The sequence below is a fragment of the Cyprinus carpio genome, chromosome A6 (genome assembly GCF_018340385.1).
Source record: "Cyprinus carpio isolate SPL01 chromosome A6, ASM1834038v1, whole genome shotgun sequence".
Classification (NCBI taxonomy): Eukaryota; Metazoa; Chordata; class Actinopteri; order Cypriniformes; family Cyprinidae; genus Cyprinus; species Cyprinus carpio.
Genome location: NC_056577.1, coordinates 20,257,904 through 20,279,473, shown reverse-complemented (window position 1 = coordinate 20,279,473; position 21,570 = coordinate 20,257,904). Strand labels below are relative to the sequence as shown.

Here is a 21,570-nt window from a genome sequence, read left to right as displayed (position 1 = left end):
GAAATTATGAAGTCTTAAAAACACAACTGCAAAATACACTACTGTTCAAAGGTTTGGGATCTCTAAGAACTTTTAATGTTCTTGAAAGTCTTATGATCACCAAGGCTGCATTGCTCAGGGATCATACATGATATGAGCACTTTAAAAATATATATATTTCAGGCATTTTAAAGACAAAATGTATCAGTTTTCTCTCTCTTCCCCTCTGCAGGCTACAGGACAGCCCTACGAACAATATGCCAAGATGATTTTTATGGAACTTAATGATGCCTGGTCAGAATTTGAAAGCCAAGGACAGAAAGCACTGTACTAAGACTTACTGTATATGATCACAACCAGTCAGCAGTTCCTGCCCCGATTAGACACCCTGCAGCCCACCAGTCCTTGAGACGCTCCTTTGTTATCTCTCCCACCTCCAGGACCCTCCTTCATAGAGACATCAGAGCTTACATCTAGAGTATAGTTGTGTGTATCTCTCTATCGATCCATGTATCAGGTCCCATCATGCACTAGATCAACACAACTGCTGTATGAGAAGACTCCTTCTGGAAAAAGTAGCATTCAGCTTTGTTTTAAAAACTCACCAACATAACAAAGATCAGACTTTGGCGTTAAACAGCTGTGAAATATTTCTCTGAACATTAGCAGTCAACCAGGTCATCAAAAAAAATTATTCAGGAGCTTTCAGGTGAGTTTTGACTTAATAAATGGGTTTAGTGCTGAGGAAACATCTATAACAAATGAAAAAAATATTTTCTAGACACTCCGGAATTCTGCAAGACAAACCTCACACCGCTTTGGCTTGTAATACTTTATTAAATAACTGTCAAAAACCTTTGCCGGCTGTTATTTAATAAGGTTTTGCATGCTACAGCAGTATTCAGGACCTTATCAATTTCTTCCATTGTGTCCAGCGCACCTGCTCACGAACCACTTATCTGTGCGAGGGGTGTGTAGTTATTTGTTGGCTTTACAAGACAACTATAAAATGTGTGAAAATAAAAGTGGTTCTAGGTATAGTCAGGGGTTTTAGTTCAGTCAGGGGCTAGAGGTTAAGAAAGAACACTCCAACAAAAACTAATAAAACTTCTTTCAGAAGTTAAATGACGCGGTACTGGAGGGCAGAAGCACAATACGTATAAGAGACTGTACAGGAAATGGGAGGTTTTTACACACTTGATCTGTGAAATGCAGTTGATTTAACTAGCAGTTTATTCTTATGTTGTTTTTTACTGAATATTGATCTGTATGTATATGTTGCACTATAATAACATACTGTTTACAACATAATTCAAAGGAAATTGTTTATTCATGTAGTTATTCCATAGAAAAAGTAGTTTTGCAGGTACCTCAAAATGACATGGCTTGTTCGGAGCTGAAAGTTGGCGGTTATGTTAACTTAATGTCTTTAATGTCTGGTTAATGGTGCCCTAAAGAACTAGTTACACTTCTTAGGGGCCATTCAAACAGAATGCGTTTATGCTTTGAAAAACACATTGTGTGCGGGAAGCTGCTAAAGACGAGAACGCAATGGTCAAACACATTCGAGCGCATTTACACAGAAAAACAATAATTAAAAAGTAGCATATTGGAATGGAAAAACACAGCCCCTTAGTACTTTTTTGAAGTACTAAACGGTTATCAGGAATCCTCAAATTTGCTTAAAGTTTTGCCTAGCAACTGCGTTCATGCTTGCTACTGAAACACCTTTTGACTGAGGAATGGGATCGATGGATAGTGTTCAAAACCTGTTGTTTTATTACCATAGGTGTCTTTTAAACCGACTGAACATATCATTCAGAGTGGACCGTTAATATTTTGACATTAAATCCTGAAGGCCATTATGCAATATAAGTGGATATGTCTTTAAAATCCAGTATCGGTATCCGTATCCTCATTAATGTACTGCATGTTTGACTGTAAGTGGCACGTGGTCCAAAGGAAGGTTCTAGAGTGTACAGCCACTAATCTGCCCTTTCTCTTCTCAATATATTTGCACTTGAATGGCATTAGGTAAATCCAGAACACACTCGTGTCATAACTTGCAGTACTTGCTGTACATCTTGTTCATGCTTTGCCTTCCTCTTTTCAGTCATGCAGTGATATACTGAAGCTTTAACTGTATCAAAGCTCATACGGTTTGCTGTTACCTTCCCTTTGACACAATGCGACTCTAAAAAGAATGCTAACAACGGACAAAGACAACAGATAGCGAGAACCGAGCAAAAGAAAGGATCCCTGTATCTAGGATGGAACTTTTCCGCCCCCCTCTTGTGGACTGAGCCGTTTATCTTCGATCTTAGGATACCATAATTGTTGGAAGCTAACCTCTGTATACAGTAGTGAATGTGTGGTGTTCAGTAATGCTGTTCTCTGTAAGGAAGAGATACGGTTTTGATACAGCTCTGTGTTTGTTTGCTGTATCAGTATTAATGTGACATGAATTTGTTTTCTGTGTCCTTTTTTTTCTATTCCTGTTCTCCATATGGAGCTGTACATATGATGATGTGCATTGCACAAATAAATGGGAAACATAAAGACGTTAGTGTGATTTTTATTAAGTGACATTTGAAAGGTAAAATCCTTTGTTTGTGGATTATTCATCCAAAAATGACAATTCATTCCCAGTGTTAATATAATATTCATTTATTTTTATATTTTCTGTTTTCACTTTAATTTTAAACTTTTAATACTTATGTATACTTATGCATTTATTAGTTTTAATTTATTTAGTTTAAGTTATTTTACTTAAACTAAATGAAAAAGAGATATACTGCCTTGGCAACTTGATATAAATACAATTTTATTTCAGGTAAATGATTTTTAAAATTGTTATTAGTTTTAGTTTTTTGTTAATGATTATAACTGGTCATTCCAAAACTAAATGATTTTTTTATTTATTTATTAATTTTTTTTATGTGGAACATAAAAGAAGAAATCTGAAAAATGTCTGTGCTTTTTACAGTGGAAGTCAATAGTCTCTAATGTTGTTTAGTTATCAGCGTTCTTCAAAATATTTTCTGTGTTCTGCAGAAAGAAACACATTTAGGTAAAGAGTTTTTATTTTTGGGTGAACTATTCCTTTAATAACAGGGTTACAATTTTTAATTGCAGGTTTAAATTCAATTTATTCTTTTCATTTGAATGCAATAACTGACTTTCAAAAGTTATGTACAAATTAAAAGTGGAATGCCATGACGCTTAAAAGCCTGTGAGGAATGATGCATGTTACTGAACACGTAAAAGTTTATAGTGCAACACTTTAGCAGTAAAGAATGTAATGAAAGGCCTGACTATTCCTGCTATGAATCATCAGATCACCCTTCATTGGCTGATTCATTCGGCTTATCTGCCCACATCTTTGGAATGTGGGGCTTTTTGAGCATCAAAATTTGTTATGGTGAGAGTGAGGTGAAAGATGAAGCAGAAAAAGAAAAAAGATGATCATCAGCAAAGTTTGATAGGGAACATATGAAACTTTGCCGAGAGAAAGAGAAAGGGGGTCAAGATTAAATCTTTGCTTGACCCTCTTTGACTTTAATCTTTAACACAGATTGCTCTGGTGAGATTTCATTAGTGCTGTGTCCTCTTAAGATGTGTGGCAGACTGACCTTTGACCCTTGGGAATCCCTTCAGCTGTGATTAGACGTAGTGCCCACAAGATGGCAGAAATACTGTGATCATCTTCTTTCAACTTCATACAGACTAACTTCCCAGATTTTTTTCAGAAACCCTCTATGCAACATTGTCATTTATAAATGAAACCCAAGACAATTGCATTAAAAACAATAATAATTTTCAACCAATACAATTTTATTTTAGTATTATGAAAGGACACCATTTTCAACCAATAAAATTAAAATTTATTTGCCATGTGCTTCACCTTTTTGGCAACAAGGAAGAGATGGAAATGTTTGGTCACATGACACCAGGGTGAGTTTATTTTAAATAGAATAGAATAGAAAAAGAAAAATATAATTGTATGTCCCACTGTTCTTTTTAAAGCGTTTCCCATCATTTTTAATTACATTTTATAAAAATAAAAACTCACAGACCAAAAAAAATATATATTTAAATCGTAGTCCCTGGATTTGGAACAATTGAATCATGAAATAAAATTGTAAAGCTTTTAATGTTTTTGAAGCACTAAGCAATTGCTGTTACTGTAGGGCATTCCGTTTGTTTGTGTGACATTAAAGCACTCCAGGGTGTTATGGATATAACAGCGCGCCATAATGAAGTACATTAATACAGTCTTCACTACGGCAGTTGTTACAATCAGTGATTTTTGTCTTGTAATTTCAGACAGAATATAACAAGAGTGTTTGTTTTTTTCATAGATATCATCTAGACCTAGATCATAATGGTGAATGAACCGGTCTTTATGTTAAGAACTGGAGTCATTCCTCCACTGAGGGTCCATAACAAAGAAGCTCTTGTGTAAGCACCGGTCCTTAAAACAAGGGAACTCTGAGTCATCCTCATGTAAGTGACTGTAATGGGGTGAAATTTCTTCTCCATTCACAATCTGCAGCTCAAGAACTCTTCATGTCTCCACTTTGTTAATCTTTATAGAGTGCATCTGTCCTTTGGTTCTCTCAGCACTTGAGGTACACTGATGGAATCTACTGTGTTCTGGTAAGATATTACCAATCCTATCCCCTATAACCCAGAAAAAAATGTTTTGTTATTGACTTCTCTAACGTTTTTCCAGATCTTTTGGTACTTGTCCAGGTAAAATATCTTCCCAGGCTTTTTTTTTACAAGAAATATTTAGCTTGCATATGCATCACATTGCATTTCCATTGCTCTCAAAGGTATTCTTCACCAAAACAAAATTTGTTTATTCTCATGTTGTTCCAAACTTGCATATCTGCTTTGTTAGACTCTAGAGTCAATGTAATTCATTCTGTGATTAACATGAACTCATCAAACTCTAATTCTCTGTTTCCTCCTAAAAAAATAAATGGTGAAAATAATAGCAGAGATGATTTGCTAAGCTTTTATTGCCTGATTTTCCCAGTTCTATGCAATTCTGTTTTTGTATGGGGTCAGTAAGGGCATTTGATTTCCTGTTGTCTGTTAGTTTGAGCACAATCGATGAGCACAGCATGACAGTCTGCACTGTTCACAACTAAGATGGCAGTTTCATTACCATGCACCTGCACTGTAACGCACCTGCTTTATCAAAATGACATGTACTTCATATGCATGGATATTTTATATAAAGATATGGAGCTGTATATGGACAGGAATATGTATATGTAATTGTCTGTATCCTCTTTCATATCCTTTTGTTCGGCCCTCTTAGTTGGCATTGCAGGCTCATTCACGTCAGTGGGCTGTGTGAAGTTTTAACAAGGCCAGAGATGAGTCAGGCCAGAAAACTTTATGAGAGACAGTTAAATAAAATGTGCTTAGCACAAAATGGAAAATGAATTTGAGATCCAAGAGAAACATGAATAAAGGACAAAAGCTGTCAGCTGTCAGGATGGCAAACAGGGACCTTCATTTTGACAGTAGCTTAAATAAATATTGTGAAAGTTTTGACAGTCTTGTGCAGATACAGCTGCCGTCCTCCAGGAAAATGTCCAGATTTTCAGCCAAGCCTGAGGGTTTGATTACAGCAGTTACAATCACATTATAGCAGAGCCGACTGATGGAAATCTCTGGAAATGGAGGCCAACAGTCTGATCATTAACACATGCTTGACTGTAAGTCACATTGATGATTTGGTCTAATGATTGAATTATTCTTTGGTTAAATATCAGCGGCTTGAGAATTTGGACAAGTGCATGTTTAGATTATAAATATAGTGACTTTAAACATTAATATTGCCTTTTTAACTATTATAGCGCCATCTGTGGTATGATCACCATAAATCTTTGCATACTTGTTTAGAATCACTTGCATGTGCTTACTTAATTTTGTGCCCCCCAGTGGCTGATTTGTTTTAAATTTCTCACAGACCTTTAGGGACATGAGTCAAATAGGCCCACTGAGTTTTTTCTGATCTAATAGGTGCTCATATTTGTTTTTTCATGTGACCTCAGACTGAGCTCTTACATGAGTGTTTTGAGTTTGGCTACGATATCTCATTCAGTTCAAAAGTTACAGTTATTTCAGTAAAAGTAGCCCCGCCCCTTTCAAATGTTTTTTGCATCTCTTTGCGACGGTGAGTCTAAAGTTACTTTTTTGGGGGGATGATTATTGGTATTCACTCCCCAGAGAATCTTTCTGCACTGGTTAAGTTCTGATGGGGAAAAAAACCTAGGACTGGTTCGCAAAAGTAGGGTTTTCAAAAAATCTGAAATTTACTGAACGCACAGCCACCAATGAATATTTTTAAAGTGTTGAGACATGACATGAACAGACATGAATAATCAGTGAGTGAATTATTTATGAGCCAGAGTTTTGGTTTGGAATCATAATAACTATCATCCAAACAGAACTGTTGGTTCATTATGTGAGATTACATGACGACATTTACCCAAACTCACTTGAGTCAGACAGGCTTTACATATGGAAGTTATCAGTGCCTTGAAGTGTGATTTCAGTTGTTGATCACTGCACCTCCTTGAGAACTCGACGTTGGCACTGTGACATGTCCCGTAGCCTAACTCAGAATTTTAATGGTTCTTTTTATTCATCTCACATGTTCAGAATGAGAAAATATTCCTCCAAGCTTACTCAAGGTTGCAGCAAAATCTTATCTTCTATACTGGAAACCAAAGGACATTCTAATGAGGACACATCAGCCCAGTGTTATTGTACATGTAGCAGAGAATAAAGTCAAGTATAAAGCTCCATCAGTGTGATACTTTCTTTAGTCAATATTTAGCTTTTATTTTATGGTTATATAATCCTGTGAATGTTTAAACAATATGGATTTTATAGTATATGTATATGTACAGTATATAAAGATATATAATAAAGATAGATAGGGATGCTATATGACAAATTAACATTTTAAATATCATCTTAATTAAGTCTTTGCAGTTAATTTAAAATCATAAAAATTGCACAATAACTGCACACTGCATTTCATGTCAATTACCTGTGTCTTCATACTATTTTCCCACCGTTTATATAAATGAAGCTGATATTGATCACTCTTTTGAATGTCCTCCAGGAAAACTAAAGTAAGGCAGTTCTCCATCTTCTTTTATTGTTAATTAGGATACATACTGCAGCTGCTGCTGTGGAGACTATTGCTATAATAGTAGAAATAATAAATAGTTTGGGGGAAGTTGATGGGAAATGTTTAATTGGAGCCAGAATAACAGGTGTAGGGATTTCACACAGAAGCTTTGATGGGGCCGTTTATTCCGTCCGTCAAGAATAGAAAGCTTTAAAATTTAAGATCACCAGATAGCTGTGAACAGCTGTGTATTGAAATGCTGTGAGATATTGCAAAAGAGATAGTGATACATTTTTATTCAGGTAATACAATGCAGTGTTTAAAGCCTGAAAACAGTAATTAAGACCTGAATCTTAAATGCAAAACATTTATAAAGAAAAGTAAATATTCCAAATAAACATTTTATTGAACTAAGATGACATTATATTTTAGGTCAAGATGTTTATTTTGTGAATATTTACTTTTTGTCATAAATATTCACTTTTCATTAAACAACTGACCTAAATGCAGGCCATGCAACTGCCAAATAAAATACATTACAAACATTTTCCAACAGGAAAATTGTATATTGGATCCACTGTTTCTGAGGTCGAGAAACCATGCTGGCACAGTGTGTTGCATAGTCATCCATGAAAGCAGATCTATCTTCATTTTTAGTGTCAGGTTGACCTAGGTGATCATTCTGAATATGCAAGCACATACACATATTTTTAGTAAACAATCTATTTTTTTAAACCCAGTATTTGCTGCCTGGCAAATTCAGAAAGAGTCTTTGCCCAAATCACACACACACACACACACACACACACACACACACACACACACACACACACACACACACTTACATTTGTGGTTTACGAGGAATCTCCATAGGCGTAATGGTTTTTATACTGTACAAACTGTATTTTCTATCACCCTACACCAACCCTAAATCTACCCCTTACAGAAAACTACTGGCAATTTTTGAATTTCATAAAACACTGTTTTGTATGTCTTTTAAGCCTTGTGTTTTACGGGGACACAGGAAGTGTCCTCATAAACCATGTTAATCCTTGTATTACCCATGACATTATACACATTTGTGTCCTCATAAACCATAAATACCAGTACACACAAACACACTATTAGTTGATTGGAGTGTATTTCTGGCACTAGAGACCCATGGGAAAGAAGAGATGGGGTCTACAAATTCACTGAAACAAAACTAAGCTCTCTTATTTTTCACAAACATTGACTGATGGTTTCTCTCTTTTCAAGAGCACAGGCCACATACAAACTAAACAGGTGAGCTTCTGGACTCTTTTGGCAAAGATCATTTTCTTCTTGATTCTTGCTTATTCTTGAGTTAGCAAGTATATATTGGTAGCTCTATAATGGCTGCCTAAGGTATATTGTAGAAGCCTAAAAGTAGGATTTATAAAACTATGTAAAAGGTCACAGCTGGTAAACATTGAGATATAAATTATTATATAAGGTAGATGCAATACCAGGTGGAAAATTCATTTGAGTTAGTTATGGCTAAAAGATGCAACGTGTGAACAAGGCTGCTCTACCTATCTATTCCTTGGTCCCTGGTGTCAGTTTGTCAGTGTAAAAGGATTCATTGAGCCAGACTGAGTCAAATTGAAACCTAGGTTCAGGTTATGTCATATGTTTACTCAGTTTTTGCACTAGGAGAGCTGAGGATTGTTTTGTTGCCCCTAAGGACAGAAAGAGAGCCAATGAGTGCAGCTTATGAGCTCCTGGTCTAGTCTTTGAAGTGTTCTGAGCAGACTGTTCAGAATTACACCCAGTTTAGAAGCCTGTAAAAGCACATTGTGTTGTCAACACTTGAATGAGGACAAGTGCTGCTTTTTTAAATCTGATAATGGCCCGGTACTGCTTAGTTGTGTAAGAGCCAATTTTGTGCTGAATTTTGAACCCAATCCCACACCTATTCCTAAAGCTAATCATACTGGGGACTTAAGGGGGTAATAATGTAGCAGGGATCAGACTTCGGCACTACACCAGTTCACAAAGCACTGCTTTTTAATTGTTTTTCAATTTAAACATGCCAGACGGACATGTGTAACTGGATACTATTGTGCAGTGTCTAATGGACCAAGGAAGACTTGCTGCTCAAGCAGCCAGATGGGATCCCTCAACACACCAGCATCCCAAACACTTCACATTTACACATTTTAGATGCTTTTATCCCAAACACCTTACACTGCATTCAAGGCATTGGTTTCCCTGGACTTTTCATCTTAGCATTCCCTTACCAAAAAGTAGTATACTTCAAGTTTATTTTATTAAGTATACTTAAGTAAAGTTCAAGTATATTTAGACTTTTTGTAAGTATAAGTCAAGTATACTTAAATGTCATTTTAAGTATATTTCTGAGAAGTACATAAAGCCCATTTCTGAGAAGTACATAAAAAGTAAACTAAAAGCATACTTTCCTATTTTTAGTTTAAAAGAAGTATACTAATAGCACACTTGAATAAACTTCTTTATCGTAAGGGTTTTAGATGCTTTTATCCCAAACACCTTACACTGCATTCAAGGCATTGGTTTCCCTGGACTTTTCATCTTAGTGCTATTCTTTTAAGGATAATGTAATTCAGCATATGTTATTTATTTTACTTTTAAAACCTGAAAGTGAATTAGCCATGGGTTTCTAATGAGTTTTTAGCATAGCGATTTTGAATTTATGAGCAAAATAAGGTCTGTGGTTAACATTGCCAGGCAAAAGACATTCATGTTTAAAACAACATTACATTAAAACATTAATTTTGAAACCTTTGTATGTTTTAAAAATGCAAATTGCTAACAGGTTAACAGTTGACTAATTAATCCAAGCAGTTTTAGTCCTTATGTAGCAACATGCTGAAAATCTGTTTTTAAAGCACATATTGGTTTCAAAATTCATGTTATAGGTATTAACATTGATTATTGGTATTAACTATGATTGTGTTGTAGAATAATACTGTAAGGTATTCGGTTAATTTTCAAAAATCTAGAAACGCTATTCTAAAAACACATTTGAAATTTAATGGTGAATTATTCTTCTGTTGGCTTACAAAAAATGATTGAAAAGCTCTCTCTAATAAAAGGGTGTAACTAATATATATTTCGCAGGTATTGCGTATGAATTCTCCAGCACACTCTCATGGCAATTTGTAATTTTTATTCTATTTTACATTTTAGGGAATTGGTGGCTAATTCAAATGATCTCATTCATTAGTTTCATCATTTTCAAATTCCTACGCAATCACCACCTTGTAACATAGTTATGTTTTGTCATGATATCAGGTTTAATTCTGTAGGGAAACAGTAAAAGTTTGATCCACACAAGGTTCATTTCTAAAGCCACAGAGTTTTCAGAATTCAAATTCTGATTAGCCTTTTCAGTGTGTAGCAGGATGAGAATGGCTCATATGATTATCTTCACTGCATTAACACTAATGACTTCAGCACAAAAGCTACAGACAGGGCGAACGAACGTTAGTGGGGGATGCAGAGTTGTTTTGTTGCTGGGTCATCCAACCATTGTTCAGCAGTTCCAGGAACATGCTGTCTTATTCTAATGATCAATTAGCATTAGTGAATCAGTGCGGTGTGCTCTCGTTCCATTCAAGTGACAGTGTAATCCAGTATGTAGCAATATTATGTGCCATTATAGCCGGGCTGTCAGGGCAGGTGGGTGGCAGGAACTCGTGCCAAGAACCCTTCAGAGCTCCATTTGCCTAACGCTGATACATTACTTTTTAAGTGTTGTCACTGACATGAGTACTAGCAATAGTCTGTTTATGTTGTTGATAAATGAATGTACATCAATGTTTGCCATATTATACATTCTTTTGTGATTAGTTATTTTATTATATTATTTTATATTGATAATATATGTAGATTAAGATCTAAAGATCTTAAGTAACTGATGTGCACTTTAATCTTTAAAGATTCCATTAATCACTTTTAACCTCATAAGTGCTTTTTCATTTTCTCTTGAAGGAAGTATTTTTAAATAAATGTTTTCCCCAAAGTGCAGAGCTGCTTCCATACGCATTCTGTAAACTCATTCTGTGACTTATCGCCCACATGCTATCAGTTATTTCGTTTGGCTCTAGAAAAATGGAGCTGTGCTGTGCATGAATGTATCTAATAGGTCCCGCATTCCCGGACCTGCCAGATGAATGGTGCTTATTTGAGACTCTGAATGTAAATTACATTGTACATTCCCTTGTCATGCATAATGATTATGTGGGTTATACCAACAGTGTAATGTAGCTTTTATGGTCTATGCATGTATTCATAACTTGCAATATGTTTTGTTCCTCATGTGCTATAGGACATTAGATGATTCAGATATTTATACATTAGAACCAAGGATATGAAGTCTATAAAGTTAGAAGATGTGCAATAACGTGTCCTTATTAGGAGTAATGCGAAAAGTTTCCTGATTTTCTGTCCACATGTAAAAATGTGTGATGCGGCACAATCGCAATAAAGGCCAATCGGAGCAGTTTTCTCTGTTTGTGTGCTCGCAAAGCAGCTGAAGCATAAACAGAAAAACATATACTTGTATGACTTCCGTGATATTTAAGCAGATGTCTTTTTTATTGTGTAAACTGAGTCATATAATATTGACCTCTATACAAATCCACTTTCACAATCGGTCCATGTTGGGTGTTTAATAAAAATGAGGGGAGACACTAAGGACCAATGAGATTTTAGTGTGGGTGGGGCTACATGGTGCGATGGTGAAAAATGTTCTCATTTCCAGGGTTCTCAGAAGAAACTACAACTAATATAATTTTTGTGTTCCCATTTACCCCAGTAGCAAAAGAAAAAATGGTTTGGATACAGTTAAACTGACATTTTACTAATGGGATATTTTGTGCTTAATTTAGAGCTCTGAATGTTAAATTCATTTTATTAATGCTAGAACCAGAGAAAAGTGCTGTTTTGACAGATGTAAGGTGTAACCTCAAAGTAAACAATGAAGACAGATTGTCTAAACCTTGTTTTTAATTTGTTCTCAAACCAAACTAGGTGTCAGTGTTAGTAAGGTTGGGCTGCTGTTTTATATTTCGAGAAAAGACTCTGGTTAAACACATCTGGGAAAGTCTGAATGCAGGACTTTATGTAATACATTACTGCTCAGTCGTCTGCCAGCAAGATGTCAGTTATGAAAACCACTCATTTTTTGAATAATCAGGCCACCCTGATGACACCAGACTCTTAATATTGCAACGGATAATTCAGAAGACAGGAAACCACTAGTGCTTTGCATCGTGTAACCCTGTGTGAAGGTCATTGTTTATCTTTGCTTCTTAAATTATGAACTGAACTTTGTTTTACCACAAGATGAAATAAAATCTATGGAAAAAATTGTAAGCATTGTTATGTGGGCAAATTGATGAGAACTCTTCTGAAACTCTAGGAAACTAAAAAAAAAAAAAAAAAAAAAAGAGAGAATATGGAACATTTTTAGACTCCTAAATATACAGAATTTCCTATGCCTTTATATAATTTTTTTTTTAATTTGGTAAAACTATAAATGGAATGGAATTTAACATCTAGGGAAGTATACTTCACATTTGCAGATTCTTTTCACGTATACATTTATTATTGTCATCTGAATGCATTTTTTGTAGCTTAAATGTAAAATTTGCAACTAGCCAATGAACACTTGATGTAGTAAACATGACATATTTTGTTCTCACTCTATAGAACACCTGTTTGTGTGCTGCAGTTCTCAAACTGATGAAGGTTACTTTCTCTCACTATTTTTTACTTATTCACCATTGTGTCCTGACGTTCTTTGGCTGTGAGCGAAAAATGCTTTGGTGAATCAAGCCTGTTTGTTTCAGAGTCCTTGTACCCAGTCTTTATTACTTCAGTATGTCTGAATGTCTCAGAGACAACACAATAAAGCAGACTGACACAGTAGGTGTGGTATTATGAGAATAGATGGTAGCCAGGGGAACCAAGATGGAGATAGAAATTTGGAAGGCCAGGGGTTTATACTAAGGTCAAATGGGGACATCATTCTTCCTGGAGAACCAACAAATTTGACATTACATGTTCACAAACACACAAAAAGTTTGCACAGTACAAAAAGTTCTGGTTTAAATATTGAAATTTGCACAGTACAAAAAGTTCTGGTTTAAATATTGAAATTTTCAATATTTATAAGGAAAAATACACACAAAAAGTTTGCACAGTACAAAAAGTTCTGGTTTAAATATTGAAATTTTCAATATTTATAAGACAACTTGTATACTGAATCGTTAATGCATGTGTCTATACAGAAATTGAGTTTCAAAAGTACCATGACAAATATTTAATGGAGTCAAGTGTGACAACTAGCCCCAGGCTTTTACTGTTATATAACTGTGAACATATCCTAAAACATGCTAACGGACTGTTAGAACTAGTAAATAAGCTCATACCTGAGGGATCTGTGAAATAGTTTTATCTGTTTTTGTAAGATGGGGAAGGTAGTGCATGGAAATGTAATTTGCTGTGGTCCCTGTTATAAATACACGGAATCACCTCCTCAGCAGTTTTAAGTTTTAACTTTCACTTCATCTGAATTGTTTTCATTTTCCGTACTTTTTGGCATATACATTTGCTCACTTCGGGGAAATGAACATCTTTGAGTGAAGTTAGTCAGCTGGCGTACACCATCAATCATGTGACAGGACTTTATGAGCCGGACTGTAGAATTTCATGCAGTCTACAGCTAATCCTGGAAGTACTGCGCAGATTTCCTGCTCACACATATTAAACGCAAAACATATGAACGTTTAATTGGAAGTCACTGAACTCGCATATCAGCACAAAATCATAACACAAAGTTCAGAGAAGAAATCCAGAGCTCAAATGTTTTCATCAAACCCATGTGCACCAAAAATGGAACTCCTAGACTGACAACTGGACCATTTAACACAGAGAACAGCCCTTTACCTATTATGACGTAAACTGTGTGATTAACCTTTAGGCTAGAGGTAATTTCCTTTCTTTGAGAAGAAAGCATTATTTATTCTGTCTCCTGTGGTGCTTGAACCAAATCCAGTTATTGATCTGTTGACATGCATTCCATTCTCCTATATCTGCAGAAAGGTAAAGTCATTAATATTCCAGTTTGTGTAATTTTTCAGAACAGCCATGATGGAGGCTTAAACCAACAGCGCAGAGTTCACAAATGAAAATTCCATCCACAGATTTAATCATTTTTAATTCCCATTGTTTGTTCCATCATAAGATCAGGCAATGGCACACAGGTAAATACACCCAAAATTGTTCTGAAAGCAGTTGACTTTTGTGAATAAGGTGCAATCTTTATAGAAAAGAGGTGTGTTTGCACTCAAAGTCATCCCATCAGAGTGCTAGCCCAGCACATTTAGCTCATGGTTAAACTGGATTGCATAGAAATTGTAGACATGGAGTTTTTCACTGAAATATATGCAAGAAAGTGGCAAACACTGGCATAACTCCCCCCCATAGTAATTTATGTCTCTAATCAAAGTCCGCACACAGGTACTCATTCATATCGGACCCATCAAGCACATGGCGCAGACCCAACAATAATGAGATGGGAACATACTGCATAGACCTTCCACTGTCAGAAAAAGGACCTCTCTAGTATGATTTCAGGGGAAAGAAATGATTGCCCATGATTAACACCTTTGCAGACATGAAGGGAAGAAATGATCACTTATTATGTAGTTACCAGTCATTTGGCAGAAGTTGTTTTTCCAACGTGGCCTAAGGTACATCAGTTGCAGTGATGGACCCCTTAGAGCAACCAGGTGTTAAGTGCCTTTCTCATGGACACAATAACATGGTAAGAGCAACTAACAGGCTTTGAATGAGCAGCCTGGACCCTAAAACGTAGCAGCACATCTTCTCTGCAATTTACATAATTGGAATGCAGCCTTATCTTAAGCCTATGCTGAGTTCATTTCCTGTCACGATTTTGCCTTCGGTTGCCTACGCAACTTACAACAGAGGTCACATGACAATGCCAACATGGTGAAGATAGTAGAGTAAGTCCATACTGCTAGTAACTTTTGATAACTAAAATGTGTAAAAGTTTATTATTATTGTTTTATCACTTAAAAAGCATTTTTTACTTTCTTTCTTCAAAGGGGTAATATGATGTGATTTCAAGTTTTCCTGAGACTAAAGTCTCAAACCCAAAGAGATAGTCTTTATAGAAGTTAAGACCTGACCACGCCTTCCTAAAATACCTCATTTAAACACGCCCCCACATGTCTACATCAGTGTGGGAAGATTTGCTTAACACTGCCCAAATGTTCATGCAAAGAAAGAAGGCGTAACTTTGATTCTCGCTGTAGTATTGTTGCTGCCACCGCTGCCATGTGGAGACGTTGTGTTTCGGTGTGAAAGCAAACTACTTTGTTTGGCCTGCCAAAAGAGGACACAATTAGAAATCAGTGGTTAAGTTGTATTTACAACACTGTTCCAGAACAGTTCAACCAAAATATTCAGATGTGTGCAGCACATTTTACAGAGGACTGTTTCCTGAACCTGGGAAAGTAGCCTACAATGCCTTTTACACACAAAGGTTGTTTCTATAAAGTGGGGCAGTTCCAACTTTGCAAGGACAGTCTGGTGCTTCTGACTCACAGCCTGTAAGTACATTTTTATATTAAAAGAATTTGTCACTGATGGTTCAAATGCAAGTTTTGAGCAGTTTAGAGTAGAGCTTGTTGTTTGTCGTTTCTTCGATCACAACATGGTTATATGGTTACGCGGCACAATATGCAATGCAACGTATAAAAAGACAATATAAGTCATTATAATCAGTAATTATGTCCTCACTGGATGCAACAAATGCCTCGTTTGTAATGGGTTTTATTGGTTTTGTGTCGTCGCACCAGGACACGGCATTACAGTACGGTGAGGGGCGTAACATTTCCGTCACACGCTTGAGGCATTCGGCCAATCACAAAGCACTGGATAGCTAGCCAATCAGCGTACACCATGCTTTTCAGACCGATGAACCTTGTAAAAATCAACACGTTTCAGAAAGGCAGGGCATAGAGGGGCAACAATAATGTACAGTATGTGGAAAATAATGTTTTTTTTTTTTTTTTTACCTTAAACTGCATAAACACATTTCATTACACCAAATACACAAAATAATGTTATTTTTAGCAACATCATATGACCCCATTAAATATGGCTTAACTGTCCACACTTACAAATCTCTTTACTCATTACTCTACACAATTATCAGATTAGTAGCACAAACTATATAGCAAATATGGCAAATATCCTCTTCAGATTTTCACTATATTGTACACAGAAACTTAAAACATTTCAGAACCATTTCCTAGTATACTTTGCATGTGTGCTGATTTGTGGTGATTAAGCAGATGCTGCTATGAGTCAGCTCATTAGAGGGGGTTAATTGAAATGGTGACTTAAGGGTCAAATATGTGTCAGTTTGTTTGGGATCAACAGCTTCATAATCAGAATTAAACATCTAAATCTGTTACTGACCTTTTCAAGGCTTGCAGACCACGCACTACACTGACAAGAAAAAGAGGTGAAGTTCAAAGGGTTTAAATTGGTTTCACAGATAATGTATCCTGTTATTGAGAAAATTGATATTTAGAACAGCCAAAACTGAAAACAGAACATCTATTACATATATAAAAAATTAGATGTTCAGTATAATTTCTCAGATTGGCCAGATTATCATTATTATCTTCCTGCTGTCAATTTGTCTTCCTTGCTATTCAGTTGTGATCTTGTAATCTACAATAATACCCAGTAACATAACAGATTAGAAATATTATTGTTTCTATCAGAAGACTAAGCCAATGTAATATTGCTGACATTTTGTTTCTGAGCCCTTGCACTGTTCACCACAGCATGCAGTGGATTCTTTGCAACCTCATTATGGTAGCTATTCTTCTCATCAGTTAGCCCATAAATCTCACAGTCCTCCTCGTAATCACAACCCTGCGAAAACAAGGGCACTTGTGAATGGTGCCTGTGCACTGGGTGCCAAAGGAAAGATTTTCTCAGTCATTGACTGTAAATCTCCTTTCGTATTCAGCATGCCGTAAAATGCTCCCTCACCAATTGCTTAATTTCTTCCCTGGTAGGAACAAATCTCTGACAAAGCCTGTTGGTTTGGCTTAAACATCCACCTCTGTATAGGTGGTCTTTTTGAATAAGGGAGGTTTTTTTTTACCTCCTTTATTTCCTAAACTAGAGCATGAGCAAACTTCTGAATATTTTATTAATGCCGCACATGCAAGATCTCTTTAGAACATGACATGACAGTGCATGAGGTCATATCTTTAACCCTCCTGGATGATGGTGAGAGATGATGTCATTCACATGCTAAGTAAAGGAATTTGGGCACTTAAACCTCTAGTCTTTACCCTAAATAACTGCTTTTGCCACACATTCAGTGATTTGATGTGAGGAAATATATTTGAGCTATAATGGACAAACACAGACTCTTGGTATTTCAAAGACTTCGTTTTGTAATTTTTTTGTAATTTCTAGGAAAAACACATATTTGCCAGATTGTCTATTGTGTGCTCCCTTCAGAATCTTGGTGGAAGTACAGTAGTAGTGCATTCATATTTTCACCTATATTATTTTGTAAATATTAGAAAATTGGACAACTTATTTAACATTCATTAATTCATTCATGCGTTTATTCATTTATTTATTTGCAGTGATGCCACAGAGAGTTCTGAAAAAAGGTTTAGCAGAACATCAGAACATTTAACATTTATTAATTTTTGCAGTTACCACTTGGTTTGATGATTGCTTCTGTCACACATGCTGTGCTATGAAATGACAGATGCAATATATATGAGCAGATATAAAGATATAGATAAATCAGATATAAAGATGATACTCTCCCATACTTGTGACATTTTGAAGACTTTCTGATGCTATTACATCATAACAATCATTGCATATCAGTGCAACATTTGCTGTGCAGCCGTACTGCAGTATTGGAGGCCATGTCATGACTCATTTGAAATATCTCCCTTGGTGATGTGCCTCTGCCCTCGCCATTCAGACTCTGCAGGGCTTCCCAGGCGCTAGTGATTTAACTACAGCTCATGCTATGCATGACTAGTCTCATTTTTAAGGGTCAGACCTTGCCAGAAGGAGAGCATCAACCCCACTGCTGTCAAAGAACACCTACACCACACTGAGATTCATACCAAGCATTGGCAGCCCACATGCAAACATACCCACACAAATGCATCTGTTCTGCTGTCGCTGTTTACTGTGGCAACACATAACCTTGAAAAGCCTATGGAGAGAACAACATGAATGCTTTGTAGGCTTTAAACAAACAAGCATCTAATTGCCCTGCATTTTAGTCAGTTTTATTAATGGATGATACAAATGTAGATAAAAAAATGACATGACCCTTAATAATAAATGGATTAATCATCCAATATAATAATGAAATGAAAAAAATATATATATTTGTATTGGGACACCTGACCATTACACCAACGGGGACTTAAAAATACAAAGACATTAAAGGGTTAGTTCACCCAAAAATGAAAATTAGCCCATAAATTACTTACCCTCAAGGCATCCTAGGTGTATATGACTTTCTTCTTTCAGACGAATCCAGTCGGCTCCACAACATGGCACAGGTGGCAACAGCGAGAATAAAAGTTATGAGTCATTGGGTGTTGCAGTGCATCAGTCCAAAAGAAGTTAAATAAAAATCGCCCATCCATAAAAAGTCTCACACAGCTCCTGGGGGTTAACAAAGACCTCCTGTAGTGAATCGATGCATTTTTGTAAGCAAAATATCCATATTCAAATGTAATAATCACTTTAATCTAGCTTGCACCAATTGTTGTACACGGAAGCAGCTCTGGGAGGATGACGTATGAGGTCGGCATTACGCATGTGCGGGTAAGTCTCGTGAAAACCTACAAATCCTCGTTTTGTACTTCTAATTAGTGGCCGTTGCTTTTTTTGCATCTCTCCATTGCACTTCCGCATTCGTCATCTCTGAGCGGCAGCATGCGCAACGCCGACTTCATACATGGTCCGCCCGGAACTGCTTCTGTGTACAACAGTGAGTGCAAGCTAGATTAAATTGATTATTAAGTTTTGAATATGGATATTTTTCTTACAAAAATGCATAGATTCGCTACAGGAGGACTTTGTTCACCCCCTGAAGCCAAGCGAGACACTTTTTTTTATGGATGGGCGATTTTTATTTCACTTCTTTTGGACTGATGCACTGCAACACCTGCTGAGTGCCATTAAAAAGCATGGAAGATCAAAGACAATTTTTTATATAACTCTGACTGGATTCCTCTGAAAGAAGAAAGTCATATACACCTAGGTTGACTTGATGGTAAGTAATTTATGGGCTAATTTTCATTTTTGGGTGAACTACCCATTTAATATGGAGTTGGTTGTCCCATTGCAGCTATAACAGTTTCTACTCTTCAGGAAAGGCTTTCCACAAGTTTTGGAGTGCTTTTGTTTGAATTTTAGTACATTCGTGCAGTAGAGCACTTGTGAGATCAGGCAATGATGTTGAACAAGAAGGCCTGGCTTGAAATCTCCATTGCAGTTCATCCCAAAGTTATTCAGTGGAGATGAGGTAAGAGCTCTGTGCGGACCAGTCAAATTCTTCCACACCAAACTCACCCAACCATTTCTAATTGGACCTTGTTTTGTCTACTGGGGCAACAGCCTTATACAATTATCCCTCCTCCACCAAACGTTAGAGTTAGTACAAAACAGTCAGGCAGGTAAAGTTCTCCTGGCATCCACCAAATCTAGACTTAACCATCAGATTTCCAAACACAGAAACGTGATTTATCACTACACAGAACACGTTTCCACTGAGAATTCAGTGGCACCTTACACCACTCCATTCAACTCTTGGCATTGTACTTGGTGATGTGAGGCATGCATACAGCTATTCGGCCATGAAAACCTATTCCATTAAGCTGATATTAATGCCAGTGGACATTTGTAAGTCTTCAGCTATGGAATCGGCAGGGCGTTGGTGACTTCTACACACTGTGCTTCAGCACTCTATGACCCAGCTCTGTGACTTTATGTGGTCTTCCACTTCAGTTGTTGCTGTGCAAATGCAGTCTGCATGGATAGGTGCTTGATTTTATACACCTGTGGCAATGGATCTGATTGAAACACCTCAATTCAATAATTAAGAGGTGTGTCCCAATATAATAGTAAATATTTTGGAAATTGTTTTGGAAATTGTTCTTCAGTTGTACACCCAATATTTGTATTTTTCACAGCTGTAAATCTAATCCTAACATGTTTCTATGGTAATGTAATTTAAAGTTTTGATTTTGATAAGGTTTTGATAAGCTGGCAGCCATCTAAATTGCATCCCGCTGACTGTCTCCAACCTGCTGTGAACTGCAAACGAGATACATAATGTTCTTGGTCTAGATCACAGCATGAGAGGGGCCACATAGTGCATGTCATCCATTTAATTGGTTATTATGAGAACAGGCTGTAGTAGCATTATGTGTATATGAGCCTGTAAAAGGCTGATAAAGGTTGATAAACATTTAAACCCCTGAGCGTCATTGTTATCTTCTGGACTGCTTTGGTGTCTGTATCTGCCTTCACACGCGTGACTCAAATGTTTGCGAGTATTTTATGTAACCGAAAATCTCTTATAACTTCAACATCATATAAGGTCTAATAGATGTCTAGGCTGAGATTAATAAATGCTTTAATACTGCTATAATATTTAGGCTTAATTATATACCTAAAAAAATTATTAAATCAAATGTATTTGCTTATAAAAAGCTATAATAAGTGATAGGGTCTAAGTATTAATAAATATGCTTTCATAAGTGAGATATGGATTAAGTATTAGTTCTACAGTGAAAACAATTGTGGAGTAAATTTAATTTGACCTCAGTGTGTGGCTATTATTACATTGATCCCATGTAAGATCATGCATATATGAGAGAAGCACGTCACGTGGGAGCCTCCTCGCGCTCACTTTAGGTGATGACAGCATGTTTGGATCATGCGGATGACGTAATGTCGCCAAACTGCAACAGTGCGAGGGATACAGTTAGACGTTCATTTTATTCAATTACCGATGACTCATTATTCAGCTATATTCAATTATTACTCTTTACAGATCTGTTGAAACAATTGCTATAGTATATCATTGTTAAAAATAGCCTACCACATTAGGGATATTTGTGAGAAATGTCAGCTCAGTTAGGTAGCCTATTAGTTTTTTGTTGTTATTGTTGTTCTTATGTAGCTTGTTCTTAAGAACTTACGATTGAAAATAAATAAATTAACATTAAACACTTGCTCAACAGCATGGACAGTACAAGAATATATTTAGACTAGAGTGAATTTCACAGGAATAGAGTAGAATAAAGAAGTATTCA

The 21,570-nt window shown here is 36.3% G+C and overlaps 1 protein-coding gene across 5 annotated transcripts in view; it reads left to right on the top strand.

The window, feature by feature from the left end:
• The window catches only part of LOC109103975 (DnaJ (Hsp40) homolog, subfamily C, member 6), a 32,952-nt gene extending 30,411 nt beyond the window's left edge, over positions 1-2,541 (top strand). For all 5 annotated transcript variants that reach the window (XM_042758353.1, XM_042758354.1, XM_042758350.1 and 2 more), the window contains one exon: positions 212-2,541. In XM_042758353.1, coding sequence (XP_042614287.1) covers positions 212-313 — 102 coding nt within the window. In that variant the 3' untranslated portion in view covers positions 314-2,541. The remainder of the gene's footprint in view (positions 1-211) is intronic.
• Positions 2,542-21,570: the final 19,029 nt, after the last annotated feature.